The sequence below is a fragment of the Aythya marila genome, assembly GCF_965140915.1.
Source record: "Aythya marila genome assembly, chromosome: 2".
NCBI lineage: Eukaryota > Metazoa > Chordata > Aves > Anseriformes > Anatidae > Aythya > Aythya marila.
The window spans coordinates 17,736,919-17,756,005 of record NC_139043.1 but is presented as its reverse complement, the minus strand read 5'-3'; the positions used below and the strand labels follow the sequence as shown (position 1 = coordinate 17,756,005).

The following is a 19,087-nucleotide window of genomic DNA, read 5'->3' as shown; positions in this document are numbered from 1 at the left end:
GCTGGGTGGAGAATGGATTGAGAGCAGCCCTGAGGAGAAGAACCTGGGTGTGCTATTGGATGAGAAGCTTGTTACAAGCCGTCAATGTGCTCTTGCAGCCCAGAAAGCCAACCATGTCCTGGGCTGCACCAAAAGCAGCGTGGCCAGCAGAGAAGGGAGGGGATTTTGCCCCTCCACTCTGCTCTCGTGAGACCCCACCTGGAGTGCTGTGTTCAGCTCTGGGGCCCCCAGCACCAGAAGGACATGGATGTATTAGAACAAGTCCAGAGGAGGGCCACGAGGATGATCAGAGGGCTGGAGCATCTCTCCTACACAGACAGGCTGAGGGAGCTGGGGTTGTTCAGCCTGGAGAAGAGAAGGCTCCAGAGAGACCTTACAGCGGCCTGCCAGTACCTAAAGAGGGATACAGGAAAGCTGGGGAGGGACTCTGTGTCTGGGATGTGGTGATAGGACAAGGGGGACTGGTTTTAAACTAAGAGGGTAGACTTAGGTTAGATATAAAGAAGAAATTCTTTATTATGACTGTGGTTAGATACTGAAACAGGCTGCTCTCCCCCCCCCCCCCATCCCTGGAGGTGTTCAAGGCCAGGCTGGATGGGGCTTTGGGCATCCTGGTCTGGTGGGAGGTGTCCCTGCCCATGGCAGGGGGGGTTGGAACTGGATGGGCTTTCAGGTCCCTTCCAACCCAAACTATTCGATGATTCCCTGATTCTGTGAAATCACAAAACTTTCTTCATTCTTAAAAAAATATATATATTTGTGGGTGTTTTTCTTCTCGCTAGTATCTTGACAAATGAAGATGTTTGCAACCATGCAGAAAGACAATCTGGATGTTAGTCACATCATTCATGTTATGGACCAGCAAAGGCAGCTCCTGCTCTACCTGTCAGTGCGTGGCACAAAGTGATGTAGGTGGGACTAAGCTCGTGGAGGATGGTGCACCGGGACACCGAGTGCAAGGACTGTTTCTCTGGTCTTGCATGTGAGCAAGGAGTTTCCCAGTCACTATTGTTCTTTGGTGCCCTGGAACACTGGGCTAGCCCTGTAGGAAAACCATATCCTTCGCTGTCAGCAAAGTCTGCTTCTCATGCAAGAGCAACAAGTCAGGCAAGGGAGTGTTTCCCTTCCATCTCTGTGGGTAGCTTTCCCTGCATCTGCAGAATTTCTCTGGTGTTAGAGGTTAGATAATTAAATTCCAACTTCCTAGCCCATAGCTCAAGAAATACAGATGTTTACATCTCACTTTAAAGTAAGAGTATGTAGGGAGTAGATAGTTAGAAGATGGAAAAAGTTTTGTGTGGCTCTGTTGCTGTTTAGAAATGCAGCAGAGAGAGTTTTGTGGTGTCAGCCAGGGCTGCAGGATGCTTCTTGTCAAATGGCTGGAAGCCCCCTCTCAGGGCACCTGGGTGGGTGTACGTGGGTCTTTGGAAATGCCAGAAAAGCCTCTGACAAAGAAAACTGACTGTCAGTTAAGGAGAAATAGGAACAAATAGACGGAAGTCTTACTTTTTTTCATGGGGTGAGCTGAAATACAAAGAAGTACAAAGAAATACAAAGAAGTACAATGAATTCTCTTACTCACAGGTCTCTTAATTTAGATTTAAATGTGATTTAACAGCAAAGAGACTTCTAAATCTGAAATTAGGGGGGTTAAAAAAAAATAATAGGCCTAACAGGTCTGGGGGACTTCTGGTAAGTGGCGAAGTGAATACATGTATTGTTGAGTCAAAATGCAATGAGTTGGTATTTCTGTTCTAGGTAAACTTGTGAGAGTTTAATATCTATAAACTAAATAGTGAGACTTGGTGGTTAAAATAGCCAGCTGAAGAGGAAATGCACCCACACCTTATTTATAAAGTGTGAGAAATGTGGGAGTGTTGAATAGAAAAGCTGTCACGAGGAAATGGGCGCTCAATGGAGATTTGAGAATTAAATTTGGAAGGAAGAAAACAATAAGGAGTACCTTTTCCTGTACTGTTGGTGTTAACTAAAAAAAAAAAAAAAGAAGTTTCGAAGGCATCAACTTGAAAATTAATCACTTTAAAAATAGGTTAGGTTTCAGATGCATGCCTTCCCTTGTGCCCCCTGTTATTTTTATGTTTTACAACCACAATTTCCTCTTTTTTATTTTAATTCTGATACTTTTTCTGCTTGAAATCTTAATGCATCACATACAAAACATTGTAAAAGTACTGACTTTTCAGTTTAGTTTATAATGATTTTAAGAGTTAGTAGTGGTAGTAGTATGTACAGGATAACTGTACAAAAAAGTTGCTTTTTAGAGGATATAAAGGAGGACTGAATTTGAAACTCGGTATTCTTCTGGGGACATAGGTAAATCTTTTCCCCTTTTTTCCTAATAATAGCTTACACACCTGCAGGTTTCGCTTTGAGTTTCTGGTTTGAATAAATTCGAGGCTATTTCAAAAGAAAGATTTTGCTGGTCCAACATCTTCCTTGAATGGGATAGTTCCCCATAGGATTTGCCTGTTGTTTAGTCTTAGCTGTTCCTGATGGGGCATTGGAAGAACAGCAATGAGGATGGAGAGGAGTCATGAATGGAATGGACCAAAGACGAGAAGAGTGGATGGGACAGGCTTTGGCAGTTCCATCTTTGGGGATTCATTTTGCTACCTTTTGCTTTTCTAGCTCTTGACAAAATCCCCAATGAATTTTGAAAGTTCTCAGAGTAGTTTAAGAGATTGTTAAGAGATTGTTCAACATGTTTTAATGTGAAAATATTTTCCTCGTGGGATCTGATGATGTTTGGTTTGATGGTTGTTAACTTTTCTTCCTAAGACCAACCTATAAAAATTCAAGAGAAAAAGATAGGAAGATACCAGTAGGGAGAATGGCTTGGTGACAACTTGCCTTAATCAGTTGGGTGAGCATGCTGGATGTCTGGTCATGGAAAGTGACACTTGAAAGGGACACTGACACATGTCCTTCTCAATACATATGAGAACGATGGGTACAGCTGATCAGATGCCCCCAACAGATAGTTTTGTTCTCCTATATCAGAGAAAACAGGAACATGTTTATTTCTTTAACACAGAGGAGATACTGTTGGTATGAGCTGCAGCTCCATTTTTTGGCATATAGCAAGTCCAACTTTGCTCTTCCTGATCATATAAATGGCATTTTGTCTATCCTTTTTATGAAAATTGATTTCTGTGCATCTGGTGTGTAGGAAGCTACTACACACCTATTGATTCAAATTCCCTAAAGCAACATTCCCTAATTATTTACCCAACCAGGCTACTGCTGAATTTACAGAAACTGACTTTTATAGAGAAAGCTCTGCGTGCTAGGTGTGATGCATACAGAGGGAGTGAGCCAGCCAGGGTGGGTTTGTCAGCTGGAAATGAAGCAGCTGAGATGCCTTTAGCTCTCCGTTTGCTCAGCTGTGTGTGACGTGTGGGGCCTGTTATGAAACGTGGTCATAGCAGTGTTGTCTCCACCACGAGGGTTACATTCAGCCCTCCTGACCACGTTACAATGCCTTCAGCAACATTCTGTTTCCAAATCTGTAAGTCTTGGATTGCCAGGATCTAAGAGAACTGGGGGGGGGAAGCTCTGTTCCCAGTTGCTTGCACCTTGTTGAGTTATACCAGCTACAAAAACAGTCTAAAGCAGGTAGGGTACACACTGAGCCTGACTGATGGGAGCTGTATGTGCCTGCTCCTAGTGAGTTCTGGTGTCAGTGATAACACAGGAGGTGAGAGGACATGGAAATGGGGCTGATCTTGCCTATGTAGATGCCTGAAGGATGAAGTTCAAAGGAGGCAGAGCAGCTCAGATTGCTTCACTATTCCACTATTAACTATCATTAAAAACATGCTACCAAATAATTTGCAAACAAGGGATGTTTACTTTAGTGGTTCAGTAATATTTTATATTGAACTATGGCATTATTATATGACTTTAGAAGTTCTATTAAAGGAAAGACTGAAGAAAATTGTAAAGATTGAAGAACGGGGTAGTTGGTCTTCTTTTCTTGCCAGTCTTTCCAGTCATTAGAGTTGTTCCTGTCCTCTGGTTGTTGTCTTGAATCAGGTTGGTCCTCATCCTGGAAGACACACACAAACTTAGCATATCAATAGTACTACTTGTGTTTAAAGTGTGATCAGTGTCTGAACTTCTTATGCCATCAGTAGGAGTTTGCAGTCCTTTGCAGGCTTGAGGATCTTAAGAAAATGATGTTTATACATCTTGTCTTCAGCAGTATTGTGTGTCAGACACCCTTTAACACCACTTCACTCCTTGCAAAGGAACAGATTTATGAGAAGGAGGAAGGGGATTATAACAGAAGCCGTATCACCCCCATTAACGTCATCTGGTGCTGTCCTCACACCATGCCTCTTGTGACAGAAGTCACCACACAGGCAGTACATGCTTTCCGTGTCTCAGTGCTGTCCATCAGATGCCTTGACATTGGGTAACTTTAGAGTTCTCTGAGTGTAGTAGAAATAGAAAGAAAACAGGGAAAAATATTGAGACAAGAAGTTGGTTATGTACTAACCATAATCAGGTCCTGAACCAGATAATACCTAGTAAACCTCTGAGACATACCTCTGGTTGTATCAGCCATCTCAGCCAAAGAAGGAAAGCTTTCAAGACGAAGCATTCAGTTTCTCAACCTCAAACTTTATTTCCCTTTCCATCTCTCACTAGTTAGATTTCTTTGATATTTAAGATACAACCGTGATTTATTTGCTAGTGGCTTCCTCTGAAATGTAACTAATACAAGGACTGAGGTCATTGGAACTCGTGAGTGTAGAGCCAGAGCATATGTTTAAGCATGTACAGGACTGAGCTTCTGATCCGTCAGTCATTTCTAAACTACGGATGGAGGTTTTTGCAAGTTGCCAACAGCTGTTTTAAACTGGGGAAGAATTGTAAAATAATATCTCGTATCCTCTTTTTGACTATTGCTGTCTTTGAAATGAACTCATGATAATTTGTTGTCTGTGTTTTTTTTTTTCTTTTAGATGGAGCAAACATGTGATGATATAGATGAAATGTTCAGCAATTTACTTGGGGAGATGGACATGCTGACCCAGGTAAATCTTCTTTTTTCCAAGCAAGATTAGAAAAAGAGCTGTTATATATTTGAGAAAAGAGGCAACTTTTAACATTTTTCATGTTCTTTCACTCTGAATAAATATGCACCTAAATTCTTCTGAAAAACTTCCAACAAAATTTTTCTGACTGACATTTAAACCACGTGGCCTGAAGAATACAGTAATATCAATGCAAGCTAGATTGTTAGAGAGCACTAACTGCTTATGAAAGATGCTTTCTCCCCCGAAAAAATAAATAAATAAATAAATAAATAAGCAGTTTATATTCTTCTTGGATTCAGTCCCAAGAAGTTGAAAGATTCCATCAAAACAGGAAGAGTTTGAGTCTGAATTTTCAGGTATGAATGCCTTGCATACATGGGTAAATGAGATGTAGCCTGAGTGTCAGATGTAAGCTTTGGAACTAAACCCAACATTTTATATTATCTTGAATGTATGAATATAGTAATAACAGGCATCTTTAGATATGCCAAAATATTAAGTTACAGCTAGGGTGCAATTCAGGAATTTATAGAGATGTTATTGCCAATGCAGAATACAAACTTGAGACGAGACTATAAAACAGCAGGAGCCTATTTCTAAAGCTACAGTTACTGAGTTTGACTATTTACAGCATCTGTTTTGAGGGGTCTTTCATTCTGGTGAATCCCAGTGCTTGCCAAATTAAATACCAATAATTATGAGCCACACGATGGGGATTGTGCTTAAACAATTGAGGTTGTGTGAAAACCAAGATTTCATATTACAGTCTTAGCTGTCAAATCCCAACACTTTGCCCCTTGGTAGCCTTTCTCCTTCTCAACAGCTTTTTATACATGTAGTTGTGCAGCAGCTCCCCCCCCACACCCCCTGCTCCTGCGTGGGCTCCTCTACATGGGCTGCAGCTCCAGCCCAGGGCCTGCTCCTGTGGGAGCTCTCCATGGGCCGCAGCCTCCTCCAGGCCACATCCACCTGCCCCACTGGGGGCTCCTCCACGGGCTGCAGCGTGGAGATCTGTTCCATGTGGGACCCATGGGCTGCACGGGGACAGCCTGCTCCACCAGGGGCCTCTCCACAGGCCACAGGGGAACTGCTGCTGTGTGCCTGGAGCACCTCCTGCCCTCCTGCTGCACTCACCACGTTCGGGGTGGCAGGGCTGGTGCTCACTCCCCTCTCCCAGCTGCTGTTGTGCAGCAAGTTTTTTTTTCCCTTCCTTCAGTCTGCTCTCCCAGAGGCCCACCCAGTGTCGCTCCCTGGCTCAGCTCTGGCCAGCAGCAGCTCTCTTTTGGAGCCGGCTGGAGCTGGCTCTGATCTGACATGGGACAGCTTCTGGGCTCTCCTCACAGAGGCCACCCCTGCAGCCCCTGCTACCAAGCCCTTGCCACATAAACCTTGCATCTGTTAATTCCTTTAGACTCTTAATTTCCTAAGCCAGTTTCTAGAGTTCTTTTACCCACTTTTTACCACTCCAATTGTCTGTTCGTAAATGTGAATGATAGAAACATGTAGTGATGCCTCTACATTGTATGAAGAGTCTGAAAACTGAATGCAAATTTAGAATTACACTTTTCTGTTGTTTTTATGTACTTTGCTTTGTTTTTTTTAGCATTTTGGTTGTTAGCTCTTTAATTTCCATTTCTTTGTACTTTCTCCATTTTCATTTTTCATTCTGTACTTTAATGGCCATTATGAGGTGTTACAACTTCTTGTGGAATTACTGATTAGAGTTTTTCCTTTATATTCTTAAAGTCTGTTTCCTCAACACACTTTGTGCCCTTCGTTTTTCTCATCTTCTTATTTTCTCCATCGCTATGAAACTGATATTAGCTTCATTTCTCCTCTCCCACTACTTATTCCAAGTCACTTTTTATGAGAGTAAGCATTAACACAGAAGCTGCGTTGAAGTTGTCACTGCTTTGGTTTCCAGCTCTGTACAACCTCAGAAGAAACCAACATCTCTTGGGTGGGTAATAGGTGAAAGGAGTTGCCAAGAAAAACATTTGCATTAGCTTTCCTGAAAAATGCCTGTCAGTTTCAGGCAACTTTGTGCAATGTTAATGCCTCTGCTACAAGTTAACAGAGAACAAAATGTCATACTGTTGCACCTGAAGACCAACAGCTCACATGAATTTATGAACAAGGGTATACAGCTTGTAGGACGAATGAAGTAATCCTTCCATTCTGTGTAGCATTGCTACGACCTCAGCTGGGAAATTTTGTCCAGTATTAGCACCGTGTTTTGAAGAGAAGGAAGGTTGGCTGGAGAAAATCCAGAAGAAAGCAGTGGCAATGATAAGAAAAAGAAACATGACCTATGAGAAAAGATTGCATGGAGGTTGTTTAGTCTAGGGAGGAGGCTGATAACAATCTTAAAGTACATAAAAGGCAGCTTCAGAGCAGAAAGGAGTACTTGGTTCCCCATGTCCACAGAGAATAGTGCAATGGGGAATGGCCTTCAGCTGCTGCAAAGGAAGTTTAGGTTAAGCATTAGAAGAAAGGTTTGATGGCAGGGATAGCGATCTCCACGGTGAAGCACTGGAGCAGATTGCCAGATGCTGGAATTTATCTGATCGCAAACTTTTAAAAAGGGGTTAGCTATACATTTGTCAGATACAACCCAGGTATAACTTACTTGTAGTAGGACAGGTCTAGACAACCCCTTGAAATTCCTTTCAGCCTTGTCTACGGTGTTTGCGTATTAGAGCTATCACCTTCCTCGCTGGGGAATAGAAGTGGAATTTATCTGCCCTTTATGCACTTTTCCTAACTGAGGAAGCACTGTTTCTCTGCCTGCTTCCTAAACAGCAAGCCACAAAGAAGGAATTCTCTATTTAACTATGCAGATTTGCAGTTTCCATTGAAAATGGGATTTTTTTTTTTTAATTTTATTTTTTCAGGGGGTGGTTGCTGTTTGTTTTTGTTTTTCAAACAACAGCAAAGTTACGTTTATACTAGTAAATATACCACTGGAGCACATGGCACTGCATAGCTCAGATCTGTACGCAGCTAAACGCTTTCAAAATGTGCACCCCTATTCCACCCCCCCAAAAAACACAGAAACCCTCAAAACCAGTCTGCCTTTATTCAATGTCTCTATTGGAGGCTGAAAGAGTTGGGGTTGTTCAGTCTAGAGAAGAGAAGGCCCCAGGGAGACCTTATAGCAGCCTTGTAGTATCTAAACGGGGCCTACAGGAAAGCTGGGGAGGGGCTCTTTAGCAAGGAGCATCGTGATAGGACAAGGGGTAATGGCTTTTAACTGAAAGGGTGTTGATTTAGATTAGACATTAGGAAAAAATTAACTATGAGGGTGGTGAGGCACTGGCACAGGTTTCCCAGAGAAGCTGTGGATGCCCCATCCCTGGAGGTGTTCAAGGACAGGCTGGATGGGGCTTTGGGCAACCTGGTCTGGTGGGAGGTGTCCCTGCCCATGGCAGGGGGTTGGAACTGGATGGGCTTTCAGGTCCCTTCCAACCCAAACCATTCGATGAATCTGTGAAACAGCCCAAGCCTCTGCTGTTTCCCAAACCATGCCCAGCTGTTCCCTAACAAGAGTTGTCATTGGCCTAAGTCAACATTGTGTTGGGAAGCATGCAAACCATGAAATACCTGGCACAACATGGTGTTTGAACCCTTGTCCCGGCTCTGTTTAGTTTACCAGTCTAGGCATAATCCCAGAACTAGTGTGTGGCATTCTGCTTCTTGAAGAAGAATTGACTTCATTAGATGCTTTCAGGTAACTGATTGACAAATGGTAATGTCTGTAACAGTAGTTATGTCATTAAACATTTCTTTTTCTTTTACCTTAACAGAGTTTAGGAGTGGAGACTATACAACCGCCATCCCCCAACATGTCTAACAAGGAATGTAGCTTTACAGTGGGCTTTAAGGATTTAAACGGTAAGTAGTGAATGGACTCATTCATGCTTTTTATGCTTTTTTAAAATACCTCACAGCAACAAATGTAAACAAACAAACAAACAACTTCAAATGCTCCTGATCAAAAATAAAGTTTAAAAAAAAAAAAAAAAAAAAGAAAAGAAGAAAAGCAGTTTTGCTGGAGGGGGAGGTATGTGTGTGTCTCAGTTTAGTAAACTTCAGAGGAGCCATATTATTTAAAAGGACGTTGTTCAATCTTATACAGAAGTCAGACTTTTTAAGATGTCCGAGTATAAAGGGAAAACAAAAAAGAAGTCCCCCAAATTACTTTTTAAAATGTCACCTTTTTACATAAAGATTTAACATACTAGAAAATGCATAAGCATTTTTTTGCCATTGCAAGTACTATCTTCAGCTGCTTTTGCTTTACATTGCTTATTCTCATTCTGGCTTGCACTGTCACTTTTGGATTTGCAGCTGCTTGCTTCCCTGACAACTGAGTCAGGGAATTGATCTGAGTTTATAGAATAATGCTGTTTTCATGTTTTTATGTTGGTGGTATGTTTGCTGGTGGTGTTTTTTTGTTTTGTTTTGTTTCTTGTTACTGGGGGGGGGGCTGGTTATTTGCATTCTGCTGAGCTGGGAAAACCAGTGTTTTTGTCCCAGAATGAATTCACCATTAATCTACCTAATCCCTCTACCAGCAAGGTGGTTAGAGGTATGTAAATTGAAGGGGTCACAAGTCAGCTGAAAATAAAATCTTATGAAAATATACTGTTAGCGTAAGAGGTAAAGCAGAGGAAACTGAGATAGTCTAGTGACATACTCACTTAGTCTGTTGAATGATCTATTTTTTTTTGTTGGACTATATTATCATTTTTTAATATGTAGTTCATGGCTCTCTACCTCTTTCCAAAATTCCACTTAAAAGAATCACAATTTGGAAAAGCTTTCTTGAGCAAGACTCTTCAAAGAGATTTAAACCACTGAACGCAGTGGTTCTTAAAAAACACTTCTCTTCTAGAAAACTAAATCATCCTACAGGATGTTATTATACTGGATCTCTTATAGCGTGTCCAGTTCAAACAACCCAAGAAGAAGTTCCATATCAAGTTCCAAAATACAGTATAAGATTTTGCTTTATACTCTGAAAATATTTATAACTGGTTGATAAAATGCTTTTGAAAAAGACTGTCTTGTTTGTTCTTTTGCTTAGAGGATCCTCAAAACCCTGCATATTACATGAGGTATGTCACAGAGGTTGATCATGCAATTACTGATGTGCTGCAAACAATACCGTACAGTTGGCTGTGTTTTAGAACTCTCCAATTCTGATTTCTGCTTCCTGTTAATTTTAGATCTGTAGAACAGTAGTAATATATTAAAATATTCTTGATCCAGATATCAGTTACGTAGTTTGCTGTATATTATACCAAAAACTTGCTGAGCATTCATGTACATACACTTAAGTTTAGATGAACAAATAGCCTAATGGGAGCTACTGGAATGTCATGCATCCATATCACTAAGGATATGCCCATGAACTTTGCTGGATCAGGACCAGATTTCCTAATATCATATGGGCCTGAGACCATATCCCTGAAAGTGAAGCTTCCTGTCCTGTTTAATTTGTATTCGTAGAGTTCCTTGTACTCTAAACTTCAGTATAACCAGATCAATGGCTATTCCTAAAACATGCTTGTTTTCTTGAACACATTTCAAAATTTGTTCCCTTTCCTGTCATCTTTATATGTTACAGTAACCATTAGTGCAAATAATCTTCAGTGTGCTGGAAATAGACTTTTTCATTCCATTCGCTTTGACACATATTTTGATTTTCTTTACAGAATCCCTAAGTGCCCTAGAAGACAAAGACCTGGATGCTTTAATGGCTGATCTCGTAGCAGACATAAATGAAGTTGAACAGAGAACTTTACAAGCCCAGAAAACTTCTTCTGGCAACCAGCAAAGTGTGGTCGCTCAGCCTTCAACAGGCTTGGATAGTGACATTTATAGTAAATCAAGTCCCTATGTTACCATCACAGGACGGTTTGGGGATGACTTGCCTCCTCCACCTCCAGTCCCTGATTTAGACCTTCCACCACCACCGCCGCCACCTCCTTCAGAGCCACTCAGCCAGGTAAGTCTGTGTGGAATCTCATTGAAAAGTTCAGAAGCTCATGTAATTTTACAGGTGGTGTTTGACATAGGAACAATGAGGATATCTAGTGTAGAAACATCTGGGGCAGATTCTGCAGTGTTGAAACACTTAGGAATGGTGGACCGAGAGTTTTTTGTTCTAGTGGCCTTAGCAGTTTCTAGCAATTCCTTGACCTGTTGCTCATTCCTTTGCCTTTCTAATTGCCATTTTGACAGCCCAAGTCAGGCATTCATCGCTGGAAATGGTTTACTATAATGGAAGACTTGTTACTATTTTTTTTTTTTTTAATAAGCACTGATCAATTAGTACCTTCTTACAGAGAGTTTGGCTTTGGCATCTGTGCAAAGCATGGCCAAATATCCAACCATTTTGTGAAGATGCCGTTTGGTTATTTTCAGCCTACCCTACTACTACTGATGAATAAGTTCTGTGGATTTTTCCCACATCCATCTCTGGCCTAAATGATTTCCTACAGGAAAAGGAATAGGAATAAATAGGAAAAGCTGTTCAGTTTTGCAAAACTTAGCATTTTCTTGGAGAACGGGTGAAAGGCTGAGCACAAGAACTAGTTCTCTTCTGACCATAGTGCAGAATCACTCCGCTCCTCTTGATCTTGTCATTGAAGGGAAGTAGTGAAGACCATCTGCAGTGTGGGACAAAAGCTCTTTGCTTAGCAGTTGCCAAAATTATAAGTAGGTACTATTTATAAATGATTGACTTACTGGTACAGTGAAAAATCAGTTATCACCACCTCCTCCGTGTTTGTGCTTCTTGCAAATCTGATTTAAGAGCTGAAGTCAAGTGTGGTATGTCTAGCAGGAGCATTGGAAGTTCAGTCCTTTGACATGAGGTTGTGGAGAGGGAGGTAATGTAAGAAGAATTCTGCCCTGTCAGCCCTCTGGGGAGAGTGTGTTTGTTAGAAGAGCGATGCAGTCCAAAAAATATGAATCTGAAATGCTGAATGTACATAGTGACTATGATGGAGAGGAGTTATTGACATTTACAGAATGGAAAAATTTTAGGGAAGGTGAGAAGAGCTCTGTCTGCCAACGTAGAATTGTAGTGGTCAGTTTTGCCTAAAACCATAGACACTTCATTGCAGTTTAAAAGCCCACACAAACTGATGATGAATCACCTCAATATCACTGCTGTCTCTGTGTTTAGCATCATACAGCAAACAAATTTAGCAAAAGGAACTGAAATTCTGTTAGGAAGAGGACCTTTCTGATCATACAAAAATAGTTCACTGGATAAAGCTTCATCTGGTGTCTAGGACCTCTCAGTGCTCTGTCTGAAGTGTGAAAGTTGTAAACATGTGGGAGGAACTTCACCATTTCTCTGTATTTCAAAGATAATAGTTAACTTCCTATCTTACGGGAAAATCAGCATTTGTAAAAACAGCTAGACTCCTTCAGAAGCTGAAGGGTTTTTTATTTAACTGTTATAATTGATACAGAAGAGATGCTGTAAGATAAGCTCTTTCGATTGACCTACAAACATATCCCCATCTTGGTTTACACTGGTGACCTTTAAGGAAGTATCAAGTTTCTAAATGGTCTGATTTGGAAGCTGAGGAGGTGTGGTCTGGACGAGTAGGTGGTTAGGCAAGCTGAAGAGTGGCTAAGCTGACAGACTCATGGGGTAATAATCAATGTGTAGATGGCTGGTGTAATAAGTGGGATCACCATTAGGGCTCACATTGTTTAATATTTTCATCTGCGACCTGAATGACGATGTGAAGCATCACCTGCAGATGTGCTGAAGATACTTTTAATTAAGCACACTGACTGGCAGGATGTGACAGAGCAGAGATACCTTTAGAAACATGAAGACTGGCTCAGCAAAGCCCTCAGAAGGTCAGCAAGGTACAAGGCTCTGCAGCTGGGGTGGAATAACCCTGTGCGTTTGTAGAGGTTAGGAGGTGGCAGGCTGAGGTCCAGTTGAAAAGGAGCTGGAGTTCTTGTGGCTGCCACATTGAATTGTGGTTCTTGTGGCTGCCACATTGAATATGGAAACCGAGCTGTGGTGAGAGGAGCATGGCCAGCACATTGAGGGAGTCATTATTCATTTCTCTTGGCACTGGTGTGAAGCCACACCTGGAATATTGCATCCCATTCTGGGGGGGCATCTCCAGCAGAGATGCTGCTGGGCTGGCGGGCATGGAGTGAGGAGGGCTAGCACAGACAGGTGGAGCTGGGCTTGCTTAGTCTGACAGAGGCTACAGAGTGGCTAAGTGACAACATAAAACATATGAAACTATTTGATGGTAGTGACAGATTGTAAAACAAGGGGTAACAGTTGTTTTGTTGCTTTGTAACTTCAGGCAGAACGTTAGGAAAACCTTTTTTGTTTCAGGATCTGGTGTAGCGCTGGAACAGGTTGCCCAGAGAGGTCACAGGTTCTCTTTCTCTGGAATTTTTGCCAACATACAGAAAATTACCTATAGGGCTATTACACGAGTTACAGTGTGAGTGATGGAGGTAATAACCATTTAAGGTACATATGGAAAGAACTGATTTCACATTATTATTTCCTGTCTTTGTTAGTGAATATTTGCTTAGAAATGGCATTTCTGCTCAGTAGATGAATTGCAGCTGTAAGTGGAATATCTTTTCTTTGATCAAAATCCACATCCGTTAGTCAGGATAGGTGCTCCTGAGCAAATCAAAGCTGACATTTTGTTTAATACTTCCTTTTTTCAACAGTCAAATAAGCACAATTTCATTATTCCTATTGCATCTGTGATACTAGGACTCTATTCTCTAACCTTTAACTGTACCAAAATGAAAAGGTACAACATTTCTTTCAAGGAAGCATAGAGCCGTCTCAGATGTTTCCATTAACTCTGACATTTATTTTTAAAACTGTCCTTAAGCTAAATAAAGTTTCTACATTTTCTGTGACGTTATCTGAATGACTTTGTGTTTCTATTTAAAGGTACAGAAAATGTGGTGATTATATTGTAGTGGGAGAATGAATCTTTTAACCTGTCAAAGCATTTCTTTAAGGGTGATAGAATTTTGTATCTGGTAGCTTATTTACTTTGTATCATTTCCTTTGTCTACATTGAGAAAGACAAAGGTTATGACAACATGACAACTGTCAGGAGAGACCTTTGCTGCACAGATTTGTACGATGTGTGAACTCTGTTCAACGTAGGTCATGTGCAGGTGAAGCCTGAGTTATAGCTGCCTAAACTTTTCAACAGAAAGTCTGCCTGCAGGACACTCAACCACTTTAGTTAAGATGCTTTTCCTGCTTCTTTCAGAGAAGTGTTTTGGGATGGTAAGACAAAGTCTGAGAGGCTGTGTGCACTTCCCTCTGTAGAACAGCCAACCTTATTGGGGAAGCCATTTCTGTCCAACAATTTCTGTTCAACCACAGAAACTATTTTTGGATTCCTGAAGTTTAGTATGTCTGAGCTGTAGCAAGGCACATTTCCATCCCTGAAGAGGAAAAAAGACATTTGTGAATTGATTGTCTGGCTTGCATTGTGGAGCATTTGACAAAAGCAAGGACACTTGAAACCTTCTCTTTCAGGTTGTACATCTCACCTTGTATTTTTGACATCCTGTGGGTTGCTAGTATCCAGGGGAAACAGGGATAAAACAAAAGATGTTTAGTGCAGTGAGAAGTCAGTCAAGACACATAGAAGAGTCCAGTCTTCCTGCATTCCTGTATCACTTGAGGGACAGGTCATGTAGGAGCTGTACGTCTAGAAAACAGAAGGAAACACTGCACTTGTAACTCAAAGCTTTGTTGAGAGGATCTTAGCTCAAGGAAAGCTGGGGATTCCCTGTAACTATGAAGTTTCCCATGGCAATCCTTATGTTCTGGATATAAATAACAAGAAACAACTCTTTTCAAGTGAATGCAATTTGCTGGCCTTTCTTAAGTCTACCAAATGTCTTGTGTCTTTACAGGAAGAACGAGAGGCACAGGCTAAAGCTGACAAAATTAAACTTGCATTGGAGAAACTGAAGGAAGCCAAAGTTAAAAAGGTGAGCCTTAGAATAATGAAATGTTACCACAAGAGCTATCATGGCTGTTACCGTTATTCTCAATAAAGTTCTTACTAAAACATCAGACTTTTTCATATTTTGTCTTTAACTTGAGACATCAAAAATATTCTGCGGAGCTGTCTTGCCATCTGCCAGTATGGGAGTATCTGTGAGAACGTTACCACTGAGGGACTTACTTCTAAGAGGACCAAGAAGGTTCTTCTACCTTCCCCCCTCTCCTCCCCAAGTGTTGGGGCAAAGCCCATTGTCCTGACAGATTGCATTAGAGAATGTGGAAGGTACATAAAAACATTGCTTACTTGTTCTGTGCTAATTCCAGAAGTATTCAGTTTTACTTCTAGAGTGGATACAGATTTAGCTAATCCTGGTTGAATTAGTGAGAGTCTTCTTGTCAAGTCCTCTCATGGCAGTGCAATAGCATACAAAGATAAAAGAAATTTTACACCAGTAAAAAAAATAGAAGGATCCCAGCCTGTGTCTGAACAGTGCTGCAGCGTGTCATGTAAATATGCCCACTCATCCCAAGTTAGTGTTCCAGCTGAGCTCAACAAAAGCTACAGATGTTCAGTAACTTAGAAAATGGATGTAAGAACTTTCCTTACAATATATTTGCAGTTCTTCATAATATTTCACTTTGGCATTTTCTTGTGTTGCTCCTCTCTGAAAAGGTGCACGCAATTTCTCATTTAACAAATAGTTCACAATAGGAAGGAATAATAACTGTCTTTCTGGTTAATTTGGTCAATGTAAGTAACTCATCTATTTGCTTTTTATCGATTTCAGGTTAGTCTGGCATGGCAAGATACCTCCATTCTTTTTCTCATTTAAAACTAAACAACACCTTTCCATATTTCTACCCTTCATTTAGGATACAGTCTTTTTGTATTGGTTTCCCTATCAAGCACTTTCCTTGATTGGGTATCTAGTAGATTTAGAGAAGAGATTAGCTTCTGCTTTTCTCCATAGGAATTTCACCTTTTCTGAAATAATGTACAGGATAAAGCCCAAATTCCTTTTCTGAGAAAAGGTCTTTATTTTGGTGGCAATGTAATGTCACAGCTTCCAATATGTTTTATTCCCTCAATTTACTGTGGGACAGAGTGCTTTTGAATCAGTAATAACCTTCAGCCTTAATTTTTCTTATCTGCATTAGCAGATTCAGGTTAGACCTTTACTTGCTTCTGAAATTAACTGCCTCTTCTGTGACTCTGTCCTCAGCTTGTTGTGAAGGTGCACATGTATGATAACAGCACAAAGTCCATAATGGTGGATGAGCGCCAGGTTACACGGGATGTTTTAGACAATCTCTTTGAGAAAACTCATTGTGACTGCAACGTGGACTGGTGTCTATATGAAATGTACCCAGAGCTGCAAATTGGTAAGTGGCCTAGCAGCAGGGATGTTTGGGGATGTGTAACAAATAGATACAGTGCATTCTATGTTACTGGTAGTCTTGAAACACAATTAATGTAATTTCTCCTGTCCACGCATCCAGTGACATTAAACATCCCAGTCTAGAAGCTGAGGGATGCTGCAGGAATGTACTTGGGCATCCTTGCTGTGGAATCAGTGCTTTCAGTTGTCAGTGGTGGAAGCTGTCGTAGGCACCTTGCTCGCCACCATTTCCGTTATTCAGTTTTATGTAATGTGAAGGGGCCACATTAATTTTATTATATTTGCCAAGGCACTGACAGACCCGAACACAAAAGTACTCAGTTCTACTCTTTGAAGAGAGGATGCAGTGCTGAAGTGCTGTCAGCAGGCTGTTACATACCAGCCAAACAAATGCAGTGATTAAACAAGACTGTCTGAGAATTATTTCAGTCTTTTGTAATGCGTTTCACTTGTGGTGGTGGTTTTCTTAAGCAAAGCTGTGAACAGGATATTTTTCTTCAGCAGGACTGCAGCTCTGCTGGTGGTTCCATATGACTTTAGGAAGTAACTAGCCCTCCAGGTCCCTAGGAAACAGCTGTGCAAAACTTGTGCATTTTTTGTTACAACTTAATAAGTTTTGTTTCAAAAAGACTTTAAGGCTTAATTAAGGACAGAGTATTCTCTCATTATACGTTAATTCAGAACCTTTTTATTGTCCAGGCTGCAGAGGTATTCACAGCACAAGAAGAAGATTGCCCCAACTTTCTTTCAGGGTAGCATTTGACCTACAGAAACTGGAAAATGTCAAACAGTCTTTAGCATTCTCAGTTTACCAACTCACAACAGAAATGCAAATATGCGCAAAATTAAATATCAATATTGCACTTAAAAAGAGCCCCAGGAGTAATTGTCCTGCTAAACTAAAACAAAGAAATGTAAAAATAGCTGGAAAAATCCTGACTGCTCATAAGCAAAGGAGATATTCATCTGCTTGTAAGAACAGCGGAGAAAGTAACTGCCAATCTGTTCTTTCTACTCCATTAAGATGATACATGAAGCAATATTGCCACGTTCTTTTGTACCAGCTTATCTTAACTGGAATTGTCATTAGACCCTAGAGATGTCACAAATGTCACTTTGAATAGTTTTAGTGTTTTGTTGTCTTCAAAAGTTGCTCTCTCTGGTCTGGTGTGACCTGGACAATCATGTCTGAGTGTTAGGATGACAGCACTTATCTCGATACATATATTTTTATAGCTATATTATTATACATACATTTTGAATTTTAAAAAGAATGTTCTTGGATTTCTTCGTATTCTGAATAGACTTTTTTAATTCACCATCACACAATTAAAACCAGAGGTATCAGGGAGAGCATGTGTTACAAATATTGGAGTTAATGGATTTTTTATATTTATTTTTTTTTTAAGTAAAAATCAGTTAAGTAAAAATCAGTTGTGTTACTTTAGTCTCAACTAAATCTGGGTGCTTTGCACTGTATTAATATAGCAAAGAATTGTTCTTGTAATGAGTAAAAACTGTTTCAGAACTGAGGACAGAAGAAGAGTAGAAAAGGAAGTAAATCAGTTGTTTCAGGAAGAAAAGTCTGAAAACTCCTGATGCAGAGGCCTCTCACCAGGTCCAATGAGCTGGGGATGGAGCCTTTTTGTTTGCAGAAAGGAATTTTGATATGGATGCAAGGGTACATGTTCTTTTGTCTGCTTCCAGTGCACAGCGATGTGCAGTTCATTTTGTTCAGAATCATAACAATGTGAAATATTCTTAATTCCTGTCAGATTATTTCTTGGTAGTTCTAAATAGCTCTATTACAGGGGAGTTTTAGGTTAGATGTTAGGAAGAACTTCTTCACTGAAAGGGTTGTGAGGCATTGGAACAGGCTGCCCAGGGAAGTGGTGGAGTCACCATCCCTGGAAGTCTTCAAAAGACGCTTAGATGTAGAGCTTAGGGATATGGTTTAGTGGAGGGCTGTTAGCGTTAGGTTGGAGGTTGGACTCGATGACCTTGAGGTCTCTTCCAACCTAGAAAATTCTGTGATTCTGTGATTACTATCAGCATGCCTAGGATACAGGCTTTCTGGCCCTTTATCTTTCTGCTTGCTTTCCATGTTAGAATTCAAAATAATAAAATCACATTTAAGAAACAAATCTAAGCAACAAATATTTTAGTCTGATCTGATATTCCAGAAAGTCAAAGTTATTATCTCCTCTTACAGTAGGCCAATCTAGGCCATTGAAAAATATGATCATCAAAGACCACTGAAATTGGGGTACAACTGTTCCCAGGGAACTCAAATTTGAAAATCAGAGCTGGTTGCATTCCTCACCCAGATGCTAAATTTGTAGAAAACTGCATTTTGGGGCCTTCCAAAATTATCTGTCAAATTGTGCTGAATTCCGTTTCCTTCTAAAGGGGATTTATGTGTCTGTTCAGCTGCTTTATATGAGTGAAACCCCAGAAGGGAGAGATCAAAAGTTACCTAACCTCAGAATAACTTGGTGGCTTTTCTGGGTGGAGGTTCTGGGTTCAGATCAGATTAGGAAGGGAGAGAGCTGACAGTAGGTCTCCCATCT

General features: G+C 40.7%; 1 protein-coding gene across 1 annotated transcript in view; it reads left to right on the top strand.

Moving 5' to 3' along the window:
* APBB1IP (amyloid beta precursor protein binding family B member 1 interacting protein) overlaps positions 1-19,087 on the top strand; it is a 62,386-nt gene that overhangs the window by 8,979 nt on the left and 34,320 nt on the right. The window contains exons 2-6 of the mRNA XM_082755057.1: positions 4,992-5,063; positions 8,873-8,960; positions 10,787-11,079; positions 15,024-15,101; positions 16,341-16,500. Of these exons, the coding sequence (XP_082611183.1) occupies positions 4,992-5,063; positions 8,873-8,960; positions 10,787-11,079; positions 15,024-15,101; positions 16,341-16,500 (691 nt within the window). The remainder of the gene's footprint in view (positions 1-4,991; positions 5,064-8,872; positions 8,961-10,786; positions 11,080-15,023; positions 15,102-16,340; positions 16,501-19,087) is intronic.